Source organism: Amblyraja radiata, chromosome 2, assembly GCF_010909765.2.
Source record: "Amblyraja radiata isolate CabotCenter1 chromosome 2, sAmbRad1.1.pri, whole genome shotgun sequence".
NCBI classification, from domain to species: domain Eukaryota; kingdom Metazoa; phylum Chordata; class Chondrichthyes; order Rajiformes; family Rajidae; genus Amblyraja; species Amblyraja radiata.
The window spans coordinates 63,966,885-63,983,257 of NC_045957.1; the positions used below are offsets into that span (position 1 = coordinate 63,966,885).

Consider the following 16,373-nt stretch of genomic DNA (forward strand, 5'->3'; position numbering starts at 1 on the left):
ATTGTGATTCTACTACCCCAACCGGTCGTTGAATTATTCTCTGTGTATAAATATATGCAATTGTTCTCACAGCTTCTATTGCTCTAAAGTTTAAATCTATATTCCCTGGTCTGTGAACCATCACATATTAGATACAGCTTCCCTCTTATCAATTTTGTGGAAATAACTCTGATGCTATGCACCTCCACAAAATTTACTCTCAACCTCCTTTTTTCAAAGGAAAACAAAGGAGCTTCTCCAATCTAATCTAGCATCTGAAATTGCTCATCCCTGGAATTATTTCAGATACATTTTCTTCACCTTCACTTGGGCCTTCACAAGCTCCATAAATGTAGATCAGCATAGTGCAACCAGCCCACCAGTTGTGGCCTCATCATTGTTTATAACAGTATTGAAAAATGGTCCTATGTATCTATTCTATGTATCTATGTCCTGACCCGAAACATCACTTATCCAATTCTCTACAAATGCTGCCTGACCCATTGAGTTACTCCAGAACTTTGCCTGGTTTTTAATAAACCCACATCTTCAGTTCCTCTGTCTCTTCATGCTACCTCGGCAAGGCCACCAGCATAATCAACGACCAATCTCACCGTGGGCACTCTCTCTTCTGCCCTCTCGCATCAGGCAAGAGGTACAGAAGTTTGAAAGCGCACACCTCCAGATTCAGGGAACATTTCTTCCCAGCTGCTATCAGGCAACTGAATGGTCCTCTCATCAGAGAGAGCATGGCCATCTAACCTGTACCTCATAGGAGACCTTTGAACTATCTGTGATTGGACTTTTTCATACTTTACCTCGTACTAAATAATGTACCCTACATCCTTTATCTGTGCACTGTGGGTGGCTTGATTGTACTAATATATAGTATTTTCTTTGATTGGAGAGCATGCAAACAAAAGCTTTTCATTGTACCTCAGTACATGTGACAATAATAAACAAAACTAAACTAGAAATTCGCTGTCTCAACATTGTTGACCAGTCCTCTCTTCGTGCCCTGAAATAATAAATAAAGTCAATTTTCTGCATTTAGAAATGTTATGCGATTTCTGATCATATTGTTATAAACTTAAACACAAGAAAGAGATATCAGACCTCAGTAGAGCAATTGCCTTAGTACTGTTGATTTAAAACAAGCTGGGAACTTGGCCCATGTCGGGAATTGTTAATTGTTCTCAATCGTGCTTTCAATCATTGTACTGAAAAGGTTTTTGTTTTGCAGCTGTCTCTGACTCCGTCTTTCTCAAGTATGAAGGAAAATTTGAAGACAAGGATGAGGCAAGTGCAGAAACTCAGTTTGCCCATTTAAGCTTCAGCCTGGAAGGTCAAGATACGGTTGAACTAGAATCTTCATTTGGAAACCTGAAGAAACAGGAATTTGATTTGCAGCAGCTTTTGAAAGTAACTGAGAAAAGGTAAAGGTAATAATATTACCCTGAGTCTTGTTTGTGTTTGTATGAAATCGACACAGTGGGAAACGGGGGAGTCAAAGAATTGGCTTAACATTTCACCTGAGATCAATATCTGTGGTGGAACAACACTCCCCAAGCATTGCATGGCAGTTTCAGATTCTGGAATAAGTCTTTAACCTGTCGCCTCTAACCTCACCAAGAGTGCTATCCGCAGGTCATAGTTGATTTGGGTAGCACAGTTGACAGTCTGGCTGAGCCGTAAGCAAGCACATTCTTGAACAAGTCTCTATCAAAGGCTTTCTGGTGCTATTTTGTCTGTAAAGATTTGTGTCATTGAAACATTCATCCTATCTTCTTGTTTATGTTCCCAGGACTATACATTTGAATCACCCCTTTGTCCAACAAGTTTGTGAGAAAAGAAATGAAATTCTCTGTCTAGTAAATGAAAAGGTTATCACATCCCAAAAATGTTCTATTTCCGAACACACCCAGATTGAAGAAAAGTGTGGTGGCACAATGGGACTCAAAACAAAAATATTAAAGGTATGTTGATTAAAGTGTGTTTATTTTTGTTGTTACCTGATCAACTTGAGTATATTGGATGCATTGTACTTCCATTAGCTAGCAATGCTATAGAGATCTATCAGTATATGCAGCAGTAGGTCAGGTCGTTTCCACCTCCATGCCTGTGCAGTGGAATGCTAAAGTTGGGAACATGTTTGAGAGAATGAATGATACTTTATTGTCACATGTGACAAATCACAGTAATATTCTTGGTTTTGCATAACCAAGGAAATAGCAGCGAGAAGAGAGCATGACCGGAGTGGGCCTATTATTAGCTGACGTCTCCAGCCAGTAGATCCTTTTATTTGTGGGGAAGTTAACACCCATGATGGACTGGGCCACCACTTTCTGCAGCTTCTTGTTTTTGAAGCAAATTGCTGAGCCAGGCTGTGATACAACCAGTCAGGTGTTCTCCACAGAAAACTTCTAGAAGCTGAATAGAGTATTTTGTGACATGCCAAACCTACGCAAACATCTGAGGAAGTATAAGTATAGGTGGGCTTTCTTTGTGCTGGGCCCTGGACAGATCCTTAGTGATGTGTAAGTCCAGGAACTTGAGGCTGCTGGCTCTCTCTACCACCTTCCTACCAATGAAGTCCAGTGTGTGGTTTATTTGCCTTTTTCTTCCTGAAGTCAACAATAAGCTTTTGGTTTTACTAACATTGAGCTCCCTCTTGTACTCTGACGTATAACTTCTTATTCAGTGGTATCATTAGCATAGTTAAAGATGGTGTTGGAGCTGTGCCTGCCTAGACAGTCGTGGGTGAAGAGAGTGTGGAGCAGGGAACTGAGCGCTCAACCTGCCGTGTTTCTGTGCTGTTGGTCGGTGACGAGGAGGATTGTTTCCAATTGGTACTAATTATGGTCTACTGATGAGGAAATTGACGATCCTTTGCTTAGGGAGGAGCAGAGACCCAATTGTGTGAGTTTGACAATGAGTTTGGATTTATGGTGCCGAGCTGTAGTCGAAGATCCACAACAGGTCGACAACAAATGTGATCTCACTGGCTGTCCCACTCTGTACTTGACAACCTGGACAACAAGAACACACATGTTAGGCTAACACATGTGTTCTTGTTGTGCAAGTCATCCTGTGCAGAGTGGAGAGCCAGTGGATCATGTCTACTGTCAATCTGGCAAATGGTAGAAGGCTCGAAGGGCCGAATGGCCTACTCCTGCATCTATTTTCTATGTCCTGTTCAGTACTGAGGCGGGAGATTATTTGCTTTAAAACCAAACTCTCCAAGTACTATGGACATGACTGCCAATGTATTGTAGTTGTTGAGGCATGTTACCTTGCTCCTTTTGAGCACCGGTATTATGGATGAACATTTAAAGTAGGTGGAGGCATTAGACCATAGTAGTTAGAGGTTGAAGATGCCCATGAAAACTCCAGCCAATTCATCTGCATGGGTTTTGAGAATGTGGCCAGTTAAACTATTAGGGCTGGACGCATTCCTAAGGTTTATTATTGTCACGTGTACCAAGATACAGTGAAAAGTTTTGTTTATGAGCTATCTTTTAGTTTGGTTTAGAGATACTGCGCGGAAACAGGCCCTTTAGCCCACCGATTCTGCAGTAACCAGCGATCCCCGCACGTTAACATTACCCTACACACAGTCGGGACGATTTTACATTCATACCAACCAATTAATCTACAAACCTGTACATCTTTGAAGGAAACTGAAAAATTTGAAGAAAACCCACGCAGGTCACGGGGAGATTGTACAAACTCCGTATAGACGAGCACCTGTAGTTGGGATCAAACCCGGGTCGTTGGCGCTGTAAGCGTAGTAGCTCAACCGCTATGCTGCCATGATTATCTAGTCAAGTCGTATTGTACACAAGTACAATCAAGTCATAAACAAATACAACATGTCGCACATAATGAAAAATACAAGTGTGCAGACCAAGGTTCACCCCCATAAAGATCTTCTGACATCAGCCTCGGAGACAGGATTGTTGGGGGCTGTGGGGCCTGAGAAGGTACATCATTGTTCTCCATTCTGAAGTCAGCATAGAAAACATTGAGCCAGTCTGGGGATGATGCATTTTTGTTATTTGAGTTACTCGGTTTCATATTGAAGGAAGAAATTGCATCAAACCTTGCTCCAATTGCTGAGCATTGATCTGAGGCTCTAATTTAGGTTGGATGCCACTCTCTGCATTTACCATAGCCTGCAGGAGTTCCTACCTGGACCACTTGTGTGACTCTGGATCACTGCCTCAGTCAAAATCTTCAAACCTGGCAATTATCAAGGACTGAATGTAGCTCTGTTAAGCCATGGAGAGACCTCGCCCTGGATCTTTTAGTTGGGGGAAGGGCATTGTTGCAAAAAAATGTATAATAATACAATCACTCCAATTAGGTATCTGCGGTTTCTGGTCATCCAGTGAAAAAAGACAGCCGCGTACACATTGGAAGATGATCAGTGACAGAATACTACAATTTCAAAGCCTTTTCATGATTAATGTGCATGAGTAGTAAGTTGTAATCCATTGAATAATTTGCAATTTGGAATTCTTCCAAAATCGAATATTAGACTTTGTCGCTGATTGTAAAATATAAACAGAAAATACAGGAAACTCAGACTGACAGGCAGCATCTGTGGAAAGAGAAACTGTTTCTGGCCTGAGACTCTTTGTCAAAACTGGGAAGCAGAGATTTAAAAAACATAATTGTAGTTTCAAAGAATGGTGTGGGCATCTCCCACAACCTTCATTAACTAAAATTACACTTTTTAACTCTCCTTCATAATTCTGATGAATGGTCTCTGACCTGAAACATTAACTGTTTCTCTTTCCATAGATGCTGCCTGACACCCCAAGTGTTTCCAGTATTTTTTTTAAAACTTTTGTAATTCAGCACCTGCAGCTATTTTTGTTCTGCTTTGTGATCACAGAACACTTTACCCTGCTTTGTTTTGTAGGTTTCAGTTGACGACAATGGTTCTATAACTAAGGACGCTGATGTTGTGTTGGAGATCCCACCTAGCACTGTTATTGCGTACAGCGTTACAGAGCTTTTGATAAACCAGAACGGGCACTTTGGTATGTAGTGGCCATTAAGATTTTAGTTTACAAATATAATAAAGGACAGAAAATGCCAGAGATATTCAGCCACTCAGGCACCACATAGACAATAGGTGCAGGAGTAGGCCATTCGGCCCTTCGAGCCAGCACCGCCATTCAATGTGATCATGGCTTGTCATCCCCAATCAGTATCCCGTTCCTGCCTTCTCCCCATATCCCCTGACTCCGCTATCTTTAAGAGCCCTATCTAGCTCTCTCTTGAAAGTATCCAGAGAACCGGCCTCCACCGTCATCTGAGGCAGAGAATTCCACAGACTGTGAGAAAAAGTGTTTCCTCGTCTCCGTTCTAAATGGCTTACCCCTTAGTCTTAAACTGTGGCCCCTGGTTCTGGACTCCCCCAACATCGGGAACATGTTTCCTGCCTCTAGCGTGTCCAAACCCTAAACAATCTTATATGTTTCAATAAGATACCCTCTCATCCTTCTAAACTCCAGAGTGTACAAGCCCAGCCGCTCCATTCTCTCAGCATATGACAGTCCCACCATCCCGGGAATTAACCTTGTAAATCTGTGCTGCTCTCCCTCAATAGCAAGAATGTCCTTCCTCAAATTAGAGGACCAAAACTGCACACAATACTCCAGGTGTCGTCTCACCAGGGCCCTGTATAACTGCAGAAGGACCTCTTTGCTCCTATACTCGACTCCTCTTGTTATATGGAGAATGCAAAATAAAAATTATAGGTCAATGATCCATTCAACAAAACAGAAAAAGTGAGAACACAAACATGTTTCGATTTATAGTGGTGAGGAAGTGATGAGAAAAAAAGAGAATGTCTGTGAAAGGTGCAATGTGGAGAATCTGAATTAGTGCCACCTCAGAGAGGGTGATGCAGTTGATCATGTGACATTACTATAGTTTTATTCCTCTTGCTTCTCTGCAACTTGTTGTCTCACTTTAGTTGCTCTGATAATGTCACATTCCAGAAATGTTAATTCTGTTTCATCACCCAACAAAGTTGTGTCTCTTCACCTTTTACTTCAGAATTACAGCATCTGCACTGTTTTTTTGGTTTAAGAAGACTGTTTCAACTGGTGTTTTAGTTGGCAAACAGTTAATTGTGCTTTTCAATTCATGATTTTAAAGGTGTTACCCTTGCTCAAGTGAAATAATAACGGGGAACTGGTCAACCATGTAATTAGACAAAGAGTAGTCGAGTATTGAATTCTCAATCATAAGCTGCTAAAGACAGTTAAATTATTTAAAAGTAATTACTAAATCTTAGACAGATTCTGAAAAATATGAGATTTCTTTATTCTTATGAATTTCTTTGCTCCTGTTGTGGATCATTTGGAATTCTCTCCCACAGAGGCCACTGGAGAAAATCTGACTGAAATGAATACATAACTAATGTAGACAACAATAGGAATCCTTAAATGAGTAGATACAAGGGACTGCCTGGCCCTCTGCCGTTGTCGTGCATGAAGCAAAAATTCTATAGTTATATAGAAAGTTCACAAGGACAAGAGAGATTATGCAATCAAAATTTATTCCCTTAAATCAACAGGTTATTAGATGTTGGAATGTACAACAATAATATTTATGATGAATTGAAAGCCAGTTGGAATTGTATTTATCTGTCTGTCATAGAGTCAGTCATACAGTGTGGAAACGGGTCCTTCAGCCCAACTTGCCCACATTGACCAACACCCAATCTACACTAGTCCCATCTGCCTGCATTAGGCCCATATCCCTCTACATCTATTGTGTCCATGTAACTGTCAAAATGTTTCTTAAATATCGCAATAGTACCTACCTCAACTACCTCCCCCGTGAGCTTGTTCCATACACCCACTACCATTTGTGTGAAAAGGTTACCTCTCAGGTTGCTATTAAATCTTTTCTCCCCTCACCTTAAACCCATGTCCTCTGGTTCTTGATTACCTTATTCTGGGCAAAACCCAATCTATTCCTCTCATGATTAGGTACCCCTTCTGTAAGATCACCCCTCATCCTCGTGCACTCCTAGGAATAAAGCCCTATACTGCTCAACCTCTCCTATAGCTCAGTCCCGGCAACATCCTGGTAAATCTACTCTGAACCCTTGCAAGCTTTCCTATAACATGGTGACCAAACAAAATTTGCCTTTATTTAAGCACAGAACTAAAAAAGCAATCTGAACATCATCGTACAAACACAATATCTTAGCTGTTGCCAGTTAGGTTGTATTGTTATATATTATTATAAACTTGTGCTATTATTTAAAATTGGTTGTTGTAAACTTTATCTAGTGTTGTCGTTTTCTGTAACCGTTATCATTGTTTTCACATTTTGTTTTCATTCTAGAGCTCTGCCTGCTTTCAGAGAAATGTGGAGGTTTTGATAAAGCCCTTCTAGGGAAAAATAAAGGAGGTTGTGCCAGTACTGTATGTTCTCCTTTAAGCTGTGTTGATGGAGCCCATAAATGCCAGCTGTCTGCACTTGAGATGGATGTCCCAAGTGAAACTTCACTCATAATTTTAAAACCAGGTAATTGAGCATCTATGGTTTAAGATAAATGGGTGGTGCAGTGGTAGAGCTTACAGTGCCACAGACCTGGGTTTGATCCTGTCTGCACAGAGTTTTGTATGTTCTCCCTGTGACCACATGGGTCTTCTCCAGGTGCTCCGGATTTCTCCCACACTCTAAAGACATACAGGTTTGTAGGTTAAATGGCTTTGGTAAAATTGTAAATTGTCCCTAGTGTGGAGGATAGCATTTGTGTGCAGGGATCGCTGGTTGACGTGGACCCAGTAGGGCCGAAGAACCCGTTTCCTTGGTCTATCTCTAAAGTGTAAAAGTCTTTAAACCATGAATTGTAGCACAGACCTTTCTGTCAGCGGCAACATTTAGCAAATTCTTCTTGACTTTAAGATATCAGTAAATATTTTGTTCCTGAAGCCTTGATAAACTATGGATACATCGGTGCCTCTCATGATTGTCCATAATGGTGCTGGTGTTTTGTCATTTTTGGACAAACTTTACTCTTGTTCTTTTTATGAATTGTATTCATTCTGTATCTGTGCTCTCATTGTCTGACTCGCATCATGTTCTAATTCAATTTTATGTTTCTGCTGTTGGTATTGAACTATGCACAATCTCAAGTGTCCTTTCTCATTGGGTGTCTTTTGTTGCTTCCTATTTGTTATTTTTACCCTATCCCTCTATTTTCAGACTTGCCAATTCCTGGTTTCCCTAAATGACACATCACATTTTAATCATGTTTGCCTCAAGTTAAATTCATCCTCCTTTGTATAATCAAGCCTTGCATTGCTAGCTTCCAATCTAATCTCCCCGTTTGTCAATCTATACTTCATGCGATCTCATTACTTGGGCCTTATCAGCTGCTTGTATTTTCCATGTCTTTTTGTCAGGTCGACTTTTTGTGCTGTTTTGGGTTAGGACCCTTCTTCAGATTGAAGAACTGACAAGCTTTTGTCTTGGGATCCTTCTTCTGACAGACCAAAAACCCAGTCCATTCACAGATGCTGCCTGACCCACTGAGTTCCTCCAGCAGTTTTTTACCTTAATGATTTGATCACCTGATTCCTTGCAAGCTTTTGCTGCTTCATGCACAATACCTCTATATTTCATTCATTTTCAATCTCTGCCCATTTTGATTCCTCCTATCTGTGCATGACATCACAGTTGCCCATATTAAATTCACCTGCCAAATCTTTGCCCGCTCAACTTATATCTTGGTGCAGAGTTCAAATATCCTTTTCCAACATGCCCTCACACCTATTCTTATGTCATGCACACGTGTCGATGCCTTTCACTCGGCCAAATCATCACAAAATAGTTTGCAGATCATTGGAGGGCAAAGAGTGACCTTTGGGGGAACACTAACAAATCTTTCTAGTCTGAGAAAATACATATATTGTGACTCTTTCTACATGATATCAATAGCAATATATTTACCCTCGCCCCTCCACCCAAACTATGAGCTCTTCACTTGTGCATTGGCCTTTTATTCAGCGTTTTATAAAATGCCTTCTGGAAGTCCAAATACACCTCTACAGGTTCCTGTTAATCAACTTATTCTTATTGTATCCCTCAACATTCTAGTAATATTTGTCAGACTTGATTTCTTTTTCAAAAACCATGTTTGTTGGGGTTTGATTGCATTAAGCTTTTTTGAATGATTAGCTACTTTCTTCATTAATTATAGATCAGATTCTTCCCAACAGATATTGTTAATTGGCAGTAGTGTCCTACTTTTTGTTTTCCTCCCTTCTTGAAAAAATGACATCACATTTGTCGTTTTCCATTCTGTTGGTACCTTCAGGAAACTCGCTTTTGGAAAAACTCTAACCAATGGTTCTACATTCTCCGAAGTCGCTTCCTGTAAAATCCTTGGATACAAGTCATCATGTCCTTGTGACTTTTCTAATGTGTTTTTCCAATATTATGCCCCTCATAATTGGGATGTTTACAAGTTTTACCCATCTAAACTATTTGAAACCAGCCCATCTTTCCAGTGTGCTTTATTTTATCCTGAGCCGTAACCTGACCGAATGGTGGCGCAAGACTCGATTTAGCAAGGTGCCCCTTCCATCTCTGAAAGTCTTCATGCTGAGGGAGAGCAGGCATCTAGGCTTTGAACCTTGTGAGGCATCCTGCGGCCCCATCCCTAAAAAGTCCAATGTTCTTTTGACATCTGCCTGTATCTGGACAGTTACTTCAGTGCTCTGTTACTGTTCTCAGGGCAGAGTCCAGCGGAGGAGTGGGCAGTCTTTCATCCCAGCATCTGATCAGCACCTTATCTCTGACCTCCACATTTCAATGTGCTAGCATGGAGGTCAGAGACATGTTGTAGAATTTTATAGTTCTTTATAGAGCTGCTGTCCTCTTAAATTATAGTGTGCACTGTATTCCACAGCATTTGTGAATGAAGTGCATGTTGTTGCTACACGCTGACACATAATTAAATCACCAGCAATTATATTTTCAATGCATTACAGCAATTGAAGAGGCGAATCAACAGTTTCAGCCATTCCATGAACTTGCAGAGGAAAAGTGTCTGCAACTCTTCAGACTTTACTGTGAATTCTTGTATCACGAAGAAGTGATTTCTTTTCTTGAAAATGCTGTAAGTAAATTTTGCTCAAAAGTGTTCTTTTGTATGAAGTTGTCATTTTATGTAATGCTGAGGTTTGGTAGTGGAGAATGTGCCTCTAAATGGACAGGACAATAATAATCTCGCCAAATGCTTCTCATTGACACCAATGAAGTGACTCATCCATTGTGTCCCCAACCCAAACCCATCTGCTGTTTTGTTTTAAGAAATATAAATGATTTCTCTCTCTTTCTCTCTCTCTCTCTCTCGCTCTCTTATTTGGTATCGTGCTAGCTAAACTGAGAACTGCACAGTTGTCAAGTGGTTAAATGGGATAAAATGCCTACCCAATTTCATGTCTGGAACTGAATATATAATCTAGAGTATATTCGTCACTTGCAGCAAACATGATTCTTGTCTTTGAATTTCACCACTACCTCCAAATATTACACCGTGGCAATCTGAATGATTGAATATTGAGAAACTTACTCACTAGATATTATTCAACATCTTGTATTGAGTGTCAACAAAGGTACTATCTTCAGGAAAGATAGTACAAATGAACTTCCACCAAGGCAAATATTGATTTTTATTGCATATGTTTTCAGACCAAATTATTCAGTGCTCGTAATTTGAGCGGTGATGAACAAGCTCAAGGACCGCTCCAGCTGACTGTTCCTCAACAGTTACTGAATGCTGGACTAGTTTGTGAAGGCCCTATCTGAACACGATTGGTAGATACTGATCTACAGCAGGCACTATTATTGATCAAACACCTTGAACAATAAAATGTCATTGGTCTGCTTGGAACCAGCTTATGGCACTATAATATTCTGTACATTTCATTTTAACAACATAAACAAAGATTGCCTTAAGGAATGATCTTGTCTAATGCTTGGAGTTAAGCTTAAACTTTTCATATTCACACCTTGCCCTTCATTTCTCTTCCTGTGTTGTATTGACTTAATCTTGTCCATTGTGTTTGCAAGTCTTGGAACAGATTGCACTAGAACACAACTGACAGGGGCCTGTCCTTGCATTTAAATAAGTTATCAAATGTACATCTCAAACAATTTAGCTTGGAACGTGATTTTTGTTTTGTGTATGTTTTACAGCTTGATGAGCTTTCTTCAACAGAACAGCCAAATCTGCTTGGACTACAGGAACTGGATTCAACGCAAGCACAGAGGGTCAAGGAACTGCTGCAGATATTAGGCTACAGCTGCCCAAATGAGCAGGGCTCTTTGAAAAAAGATATCACAACACCAGAGATATTAACAGCAGCATTCTACCTTGTCAGTGCTCTAGCTGGTAAGAGGATATAAAGTTTCATGCTTGGAAGGGTTTTGAAATATTAATCGAGAATAAATTCATTTTCAGAATAAGTGCTTTGTCCAACATAATTTCCTGTGATGCCTGCAGGCATTATCTGCCTAGAAATTAGCTGAATCTCCAGTGAAAAAAACAGAAATATCCAGTTCTTTCTGTTCAGGCTGCAGAGGGAGAACTCTGCAAAATTTTAATATAATTTTAATGCAATAATTAAGATTCTTATCCATTCACTACAATTGAAATTGATGAAGATACACATGACATCAGGCAGCAATGTAGAGCAAAGAACAGATAATGTTTCAGGTGTTCATTCAATAGAATCTAAAATTAGCTGAGAGGTTATCCTTGTTTCCAAACAACATCATAAATGCCACCCGATTCTCTAAGTGTATAAAATCATGAGAGGAATAGATCGGGTAGATGTACAGTCTCTTGCCCAGAGTAGGTGAATCAAGGACCAGAGGACATGGGTTCAAGATGAAGAGGAAAAGATTTAATAGGAATCAAAAGGGGTAACATTTCCCACAAAGGGCGGTGGATGTATGGAATGCGCTGCCAGAGGAGGTAGTTGAAGATGGGACTATCCCAATGTTTAAGAAGCAGTTAGATAGGTGCATGGAGAGGACATGTTTGGAGGGAAATGGACCAAACACAGGCACGTTGGACAAATGTAGCAGGGACATGTTGGCTGGTGTGGGCTAGTTGGGTCGAAGGGCCTGTTTCAATGGTGCATGACTCCAGGATTAGCACTTTGTTTAACTTCAGTTTTTAAATATCTGTAGTATTTGACTTTTGTCACCATTTTAAACAATGAGCTCTGTCAGAACCAGTGAATCTTTGGCTAGATACTTCATGCTGATGATCATTATTTAATTTATTTTCAATGTTTAGATCTATCAGGCTACTTTGCAGCCAAATTATTTAGAATAGATTAATCACAACCTTTTGTTTAGCATTTTCTTAAAATATTCTTTAACATTGCAAGGTAAATTAATTAAAGTTACAGCTCTATTAGTGTTTAAATAGCTTAAAGCAACCATACCTTCTCATTTGTTTAGGAATGTCTGAAGAAAGTCTTGCAGTCTTGGGTATTTGCTGTGAAACTCAAATTCTTCCAACTTTGCATTATTTGGTAAGTCATAAATGATGGTGCGCATGTCTTTTCTTTTCCAGTGCTTTTATCTTATCGTGTACTGTCCCCTTCAAATGCCTCCCTAGTACACATTTGGGTATCATATAAATGATGCTAAATGGATTAGACGTACCATTTCTTCTCAGTTGTGAACATGTTATTTTCACGAAGTATTGTTCACCCCGCCCTGTAGCAACTATTCAACTATATGACTAGGAGAAACAAATTAGAACAATGTTGTTTGAAATATCTAGCAGGCATCATCAGGCACCCAAGATGAAACTTTACATTCTAGGACATCTGAGATGTACTCTTTTGTGAACGTTGTTTTTCCCCCCTTCTGTCACAGATGGATCCCTTACAGAACAAGGATAGAGTTCCCCTGGTCCTCTCTTTCACCCCACCAGTCACCGCGTCCAACATTTTTGTCACCTGCAAAGTGTTCCAACCACTTCTCATCTTCCCATCACCACCATTTATTTTTTTACTTCTGCAGAGACCGCTCCCCTGCAATTCCTCCCTTCCCACTCACACCACCGCCTCCCCATGTACTTTTCCCTGCAACTGCAGAAAAGGCAACACCTGGCCTTGTATCTCCTTCCTTGCCATTCCAGGTGAGATAGATATTCATGTGCACCTCCTCTAACCTCATCTACTGTATCCAGTGATCCCGATGTGGTCTCCTATACATCGGCAAGACCAAGTGTAGATTCGGTGACTGTTTCGCTGAGCACTTGCACCCTATCTGCATAATCTATAACCATATCAACTCCATTTCCCTTTCCTACACTGGCCATTCTGTCCTGGGCTGTTTCCCTCGCTGCAGTGAGACAACATGCAAAATGGAGAATAGCACCTCATATTTTGCTTGGGTGGCTTACAACCCAATGGTACGAAGATTGAAATTGTCCAATATTAGGTAACCTCTATCTACCCCCCCCCCCCCCCCCCCCCCCTTGTGTCCCACCTGGACTCCCCCTATTTCTCCCCTTCTCCTAGTTTCCTCTCATTGACTTCACAATCTGCAACTCTTCAAACCTGTCTCACAGCTTCTGCTCTTATCTCTAGCTTTTGTTTCAACCACCTGCCTATCAAAACCTCCCTTCGCCTATGTCCACTTACTACCTGCTATGCTTTGTCCTGCCTTTCCCCGCATTTTTATCCACCCACTATAATCAGTCTGAAGAAAGGTCTCGACCCGAAATGTCACCAATCCATTGCCCAGAGATGCTGCATGGTCTGCTGAGTTATTCCTGCACTTTGTGCCCTTTTCTGGCATCATCTGAATGCTGAAATACTGCAGAAAATGCAAAGGCCATATTTTATTATGTTTGTTTAGGGTCACTTTTCATTAACTAACCACTTTCGACTGTAAGAAATGCTTTGTCAAGGACTACAATTCATGCTAACTGACATTGTGCAAGGATCAGTACATTATTTTGATTTTCTCCATCCTGTTCCGTGTAAGAGTTTGGGTGAAATAAAGCAAGTTGATTTCAGATAATATGTCCTCTTTACAGATTAATAATGTCCCTGATGATGGAATTGTTCCTGTTGATAATCCAAACATGCTGCCCCTGCAAGAAGAGGACAACTTCTACATAGCTCACCGGCTATTTGCATTATCAAATATTTGCCTTGAAGTCCGAGAAACAGCAATCAAAGTTATAACCGATGATCAACCTGGTATGGCTCCTGTGCTTCTCTGCATAGTTCTGCAAGGATTTGCCATCCTGAGTGGAATCAAAAGGAATACGAGTGATCCAAAGACGCAGACTTGAAAAACATTTAAAAGGAGCTTCACCACATTTAATAATTTAGGGACATTCAATATAGTTGAAGCATTTTTTGGATAACTTGGATATGATTAATATTTAAGGGGTAGATGAAAGGATTACAGTAGTCCTGAATTATAGAAACATAGAAAATAGGTGCAGGAGTAGGCCATTCGGCCCTTCGAGCCAGCACCGCCATTCAATATGATCATGGCTGATCATCCAACTCAGTATCCTGTACCTGCCATCTCTGCATACCCACTGATCCCTTTAGCCACAAGGGCCACATCTAACTCCCTCTTAAATATAGCCAATGAACTGGCCTCAACTACCTTCTGTGGCAGAGAATTCCACAGATTCACCACTCTTTGTGTAAAAAAAGATTTTCTCATCTCGGGCCTAAAAGACTTCCCTCTTATCCTTAAACTGTGACCCCTTGTTCTGGACTTCCCCAACATCGGAAACAATCTTCCTGCACCTAGCCTGTCCAACCCCCTAAGAATTTTGTACGTTTCTATAAGATCCCCCCTCAATCTTCTAAATTCTAGCAATTATAATTGAGATGCACATTATATACTGTTCATAATATTTTCATCCTTCAGGAAATTGTAGAAGAGTAATGTTGAGTTTGATGTGAAAAGATTAGGAATTGTGGATGAGTGTTGTAGAATTGTCAGCAAGGAGTGATCAAAATGTCCCTATTAGCAAAAATGGCAATGCCATTGCTAATTCTATATAAGAAATATAATCAGGAAAAGCATCTTGAATGGAAAACTATGTTGATTTATGACAAGAAATTAGTTTAGAATTGTGTGGCATGAAATTCCATGTGCTTTGCTCCACGTTCAAAAATTCAGAGCATTGGCTTTCTCACAGATTTCTGAGAAATCTAAGCTTGGACCAATATAATCTTTAGTTGAAAATATTAAAGGTTAGTCATCTGAATATTCCATGTTAAGATTCAGCTAAAACGAAACTCAATTCTATTTTTAGACTTAATTTTATTAAAATAAAGTGTATTTACTAATGTGGATTTCTATGAAATATTTAGTAGAATTTACAAGTAAAGATTCATTTGCTATTATGAATAATGCCTGTTATACTCTAAAATCTGTTAATTTTATTAAAGCACTAACTTTGACATCTCAAATATTAATTTGTTAACTATGACAATAAAAGCTATAATTTTGAACGATGTTCTCGACCTTTCCTAGGTTTGTGGAGGTACACTTTTGATTATCAAGGGTGAAACTGTAGTTTACCTCTTAATTCTGATTGTGAAGGCAGCTTTTACTGTTGGTGCCATCATAACACTTCAGCTATTTTTTAACATATATGTCTGCAGATAAATGTAAATTAATTCATTTTATTAGATTTGGTATCTAAGATATTTGTTGATTAATAAGTCAGTTAAATAAACACTTTGGTTTGCTTCTTATGAGACAATTATGCTAAAGTATTGCTATTTAAAATATTCTTGGAATTACGAGTTGAATGTGCTGTCAAGACTGCCAAATTCCAACTTCATCAGCAAAAGAAATGCTTGTTGAGTTCCTCCAACCAGTTTGTAACAGCGAGATGAATCTGTGTGCATTTTGACTAATATAACAAATATTTTTGCTGGGGATATTTTCGGTGTGCTAAAACGAGACGATACCCCAAGCAGGAGTTTGGTCCATATTCCTGGATGACACTTCTGTTACAATATTTTAACCATTAAAGATAATGAAACTCAGAAGGCCTGGCTACATAACCTGAACCCATCACAAGCTAAACATCTGGTCTGATATCGAAAGGTATTATCAGATCTTGAGCTCGGATTACATTTGGATTTACCATGGTTGGGTTGGGTTTTAACCTGATATCTGAAGAAGCCTCTAAGAAACTGATGCTCAGCTGTGTATGAAGTAATATGTAATCTTCTGACTTTATGGTCAAAAATTACTATGGGCTTTTGATCAACTGGGCAAGTGCTCTGAATTGAATATGTTTATTGTCATTGCACAAAACTGAGCAACGAAATTCCATT

At 39.8% G+C, this 16,373-nt stretch overlaps 1 protein-coding gene across 2 annotated transcripts in view; it reads left to right on the forward strand.

The window, feature by feature from the left end:
- gsdme (gasdermin E) overlaps nt 1-15,540 on the forward strand; it is a 29,409-nt gene extending 13,869 nt beyond the window's left edge. For both annotated transcript variants that reach the window (XM_033047911.1, XM_033047921.1), the window contains exons 3-11: nt 1,223-1,415; nt 1,784-1,955; nt 4,907-5,027; nt 7,354-7,536; nt 10,011-10,138; nt 11,221-11,416; nt 12,496-12,569; nt 14,090-14,471; nt 14,893-15,540. In XM_033047911.1, coding sequence (XP_032903802.1) covers nt 1,223-1,415; nt 1,784-1,955; nt 4,907-5,027; nt 7,354-7,536; nt 10,011-10,138; nt 11,221-11,416; nt 12,496-12,569; nt 14,090-14,350 — 1,328 coding nt within the window. In that variant the 3' untranslated portion in view covers nt 14,351-14,471; nt 14,893-15,540. The remainder of the gene's footprint in view (nt 1-1,222; nt 1,416-1,783; nt 1,956-4,906; nt 5,028-7,353; nt 7,537-10,010; nt 10,139-11,220; nt 11,417-12,495; nt 12,570-14,089; nt 14,472-14,892) is intronic.
- Nucleotides 15,541-16,373: the final 833 nt, after the last annotated feature.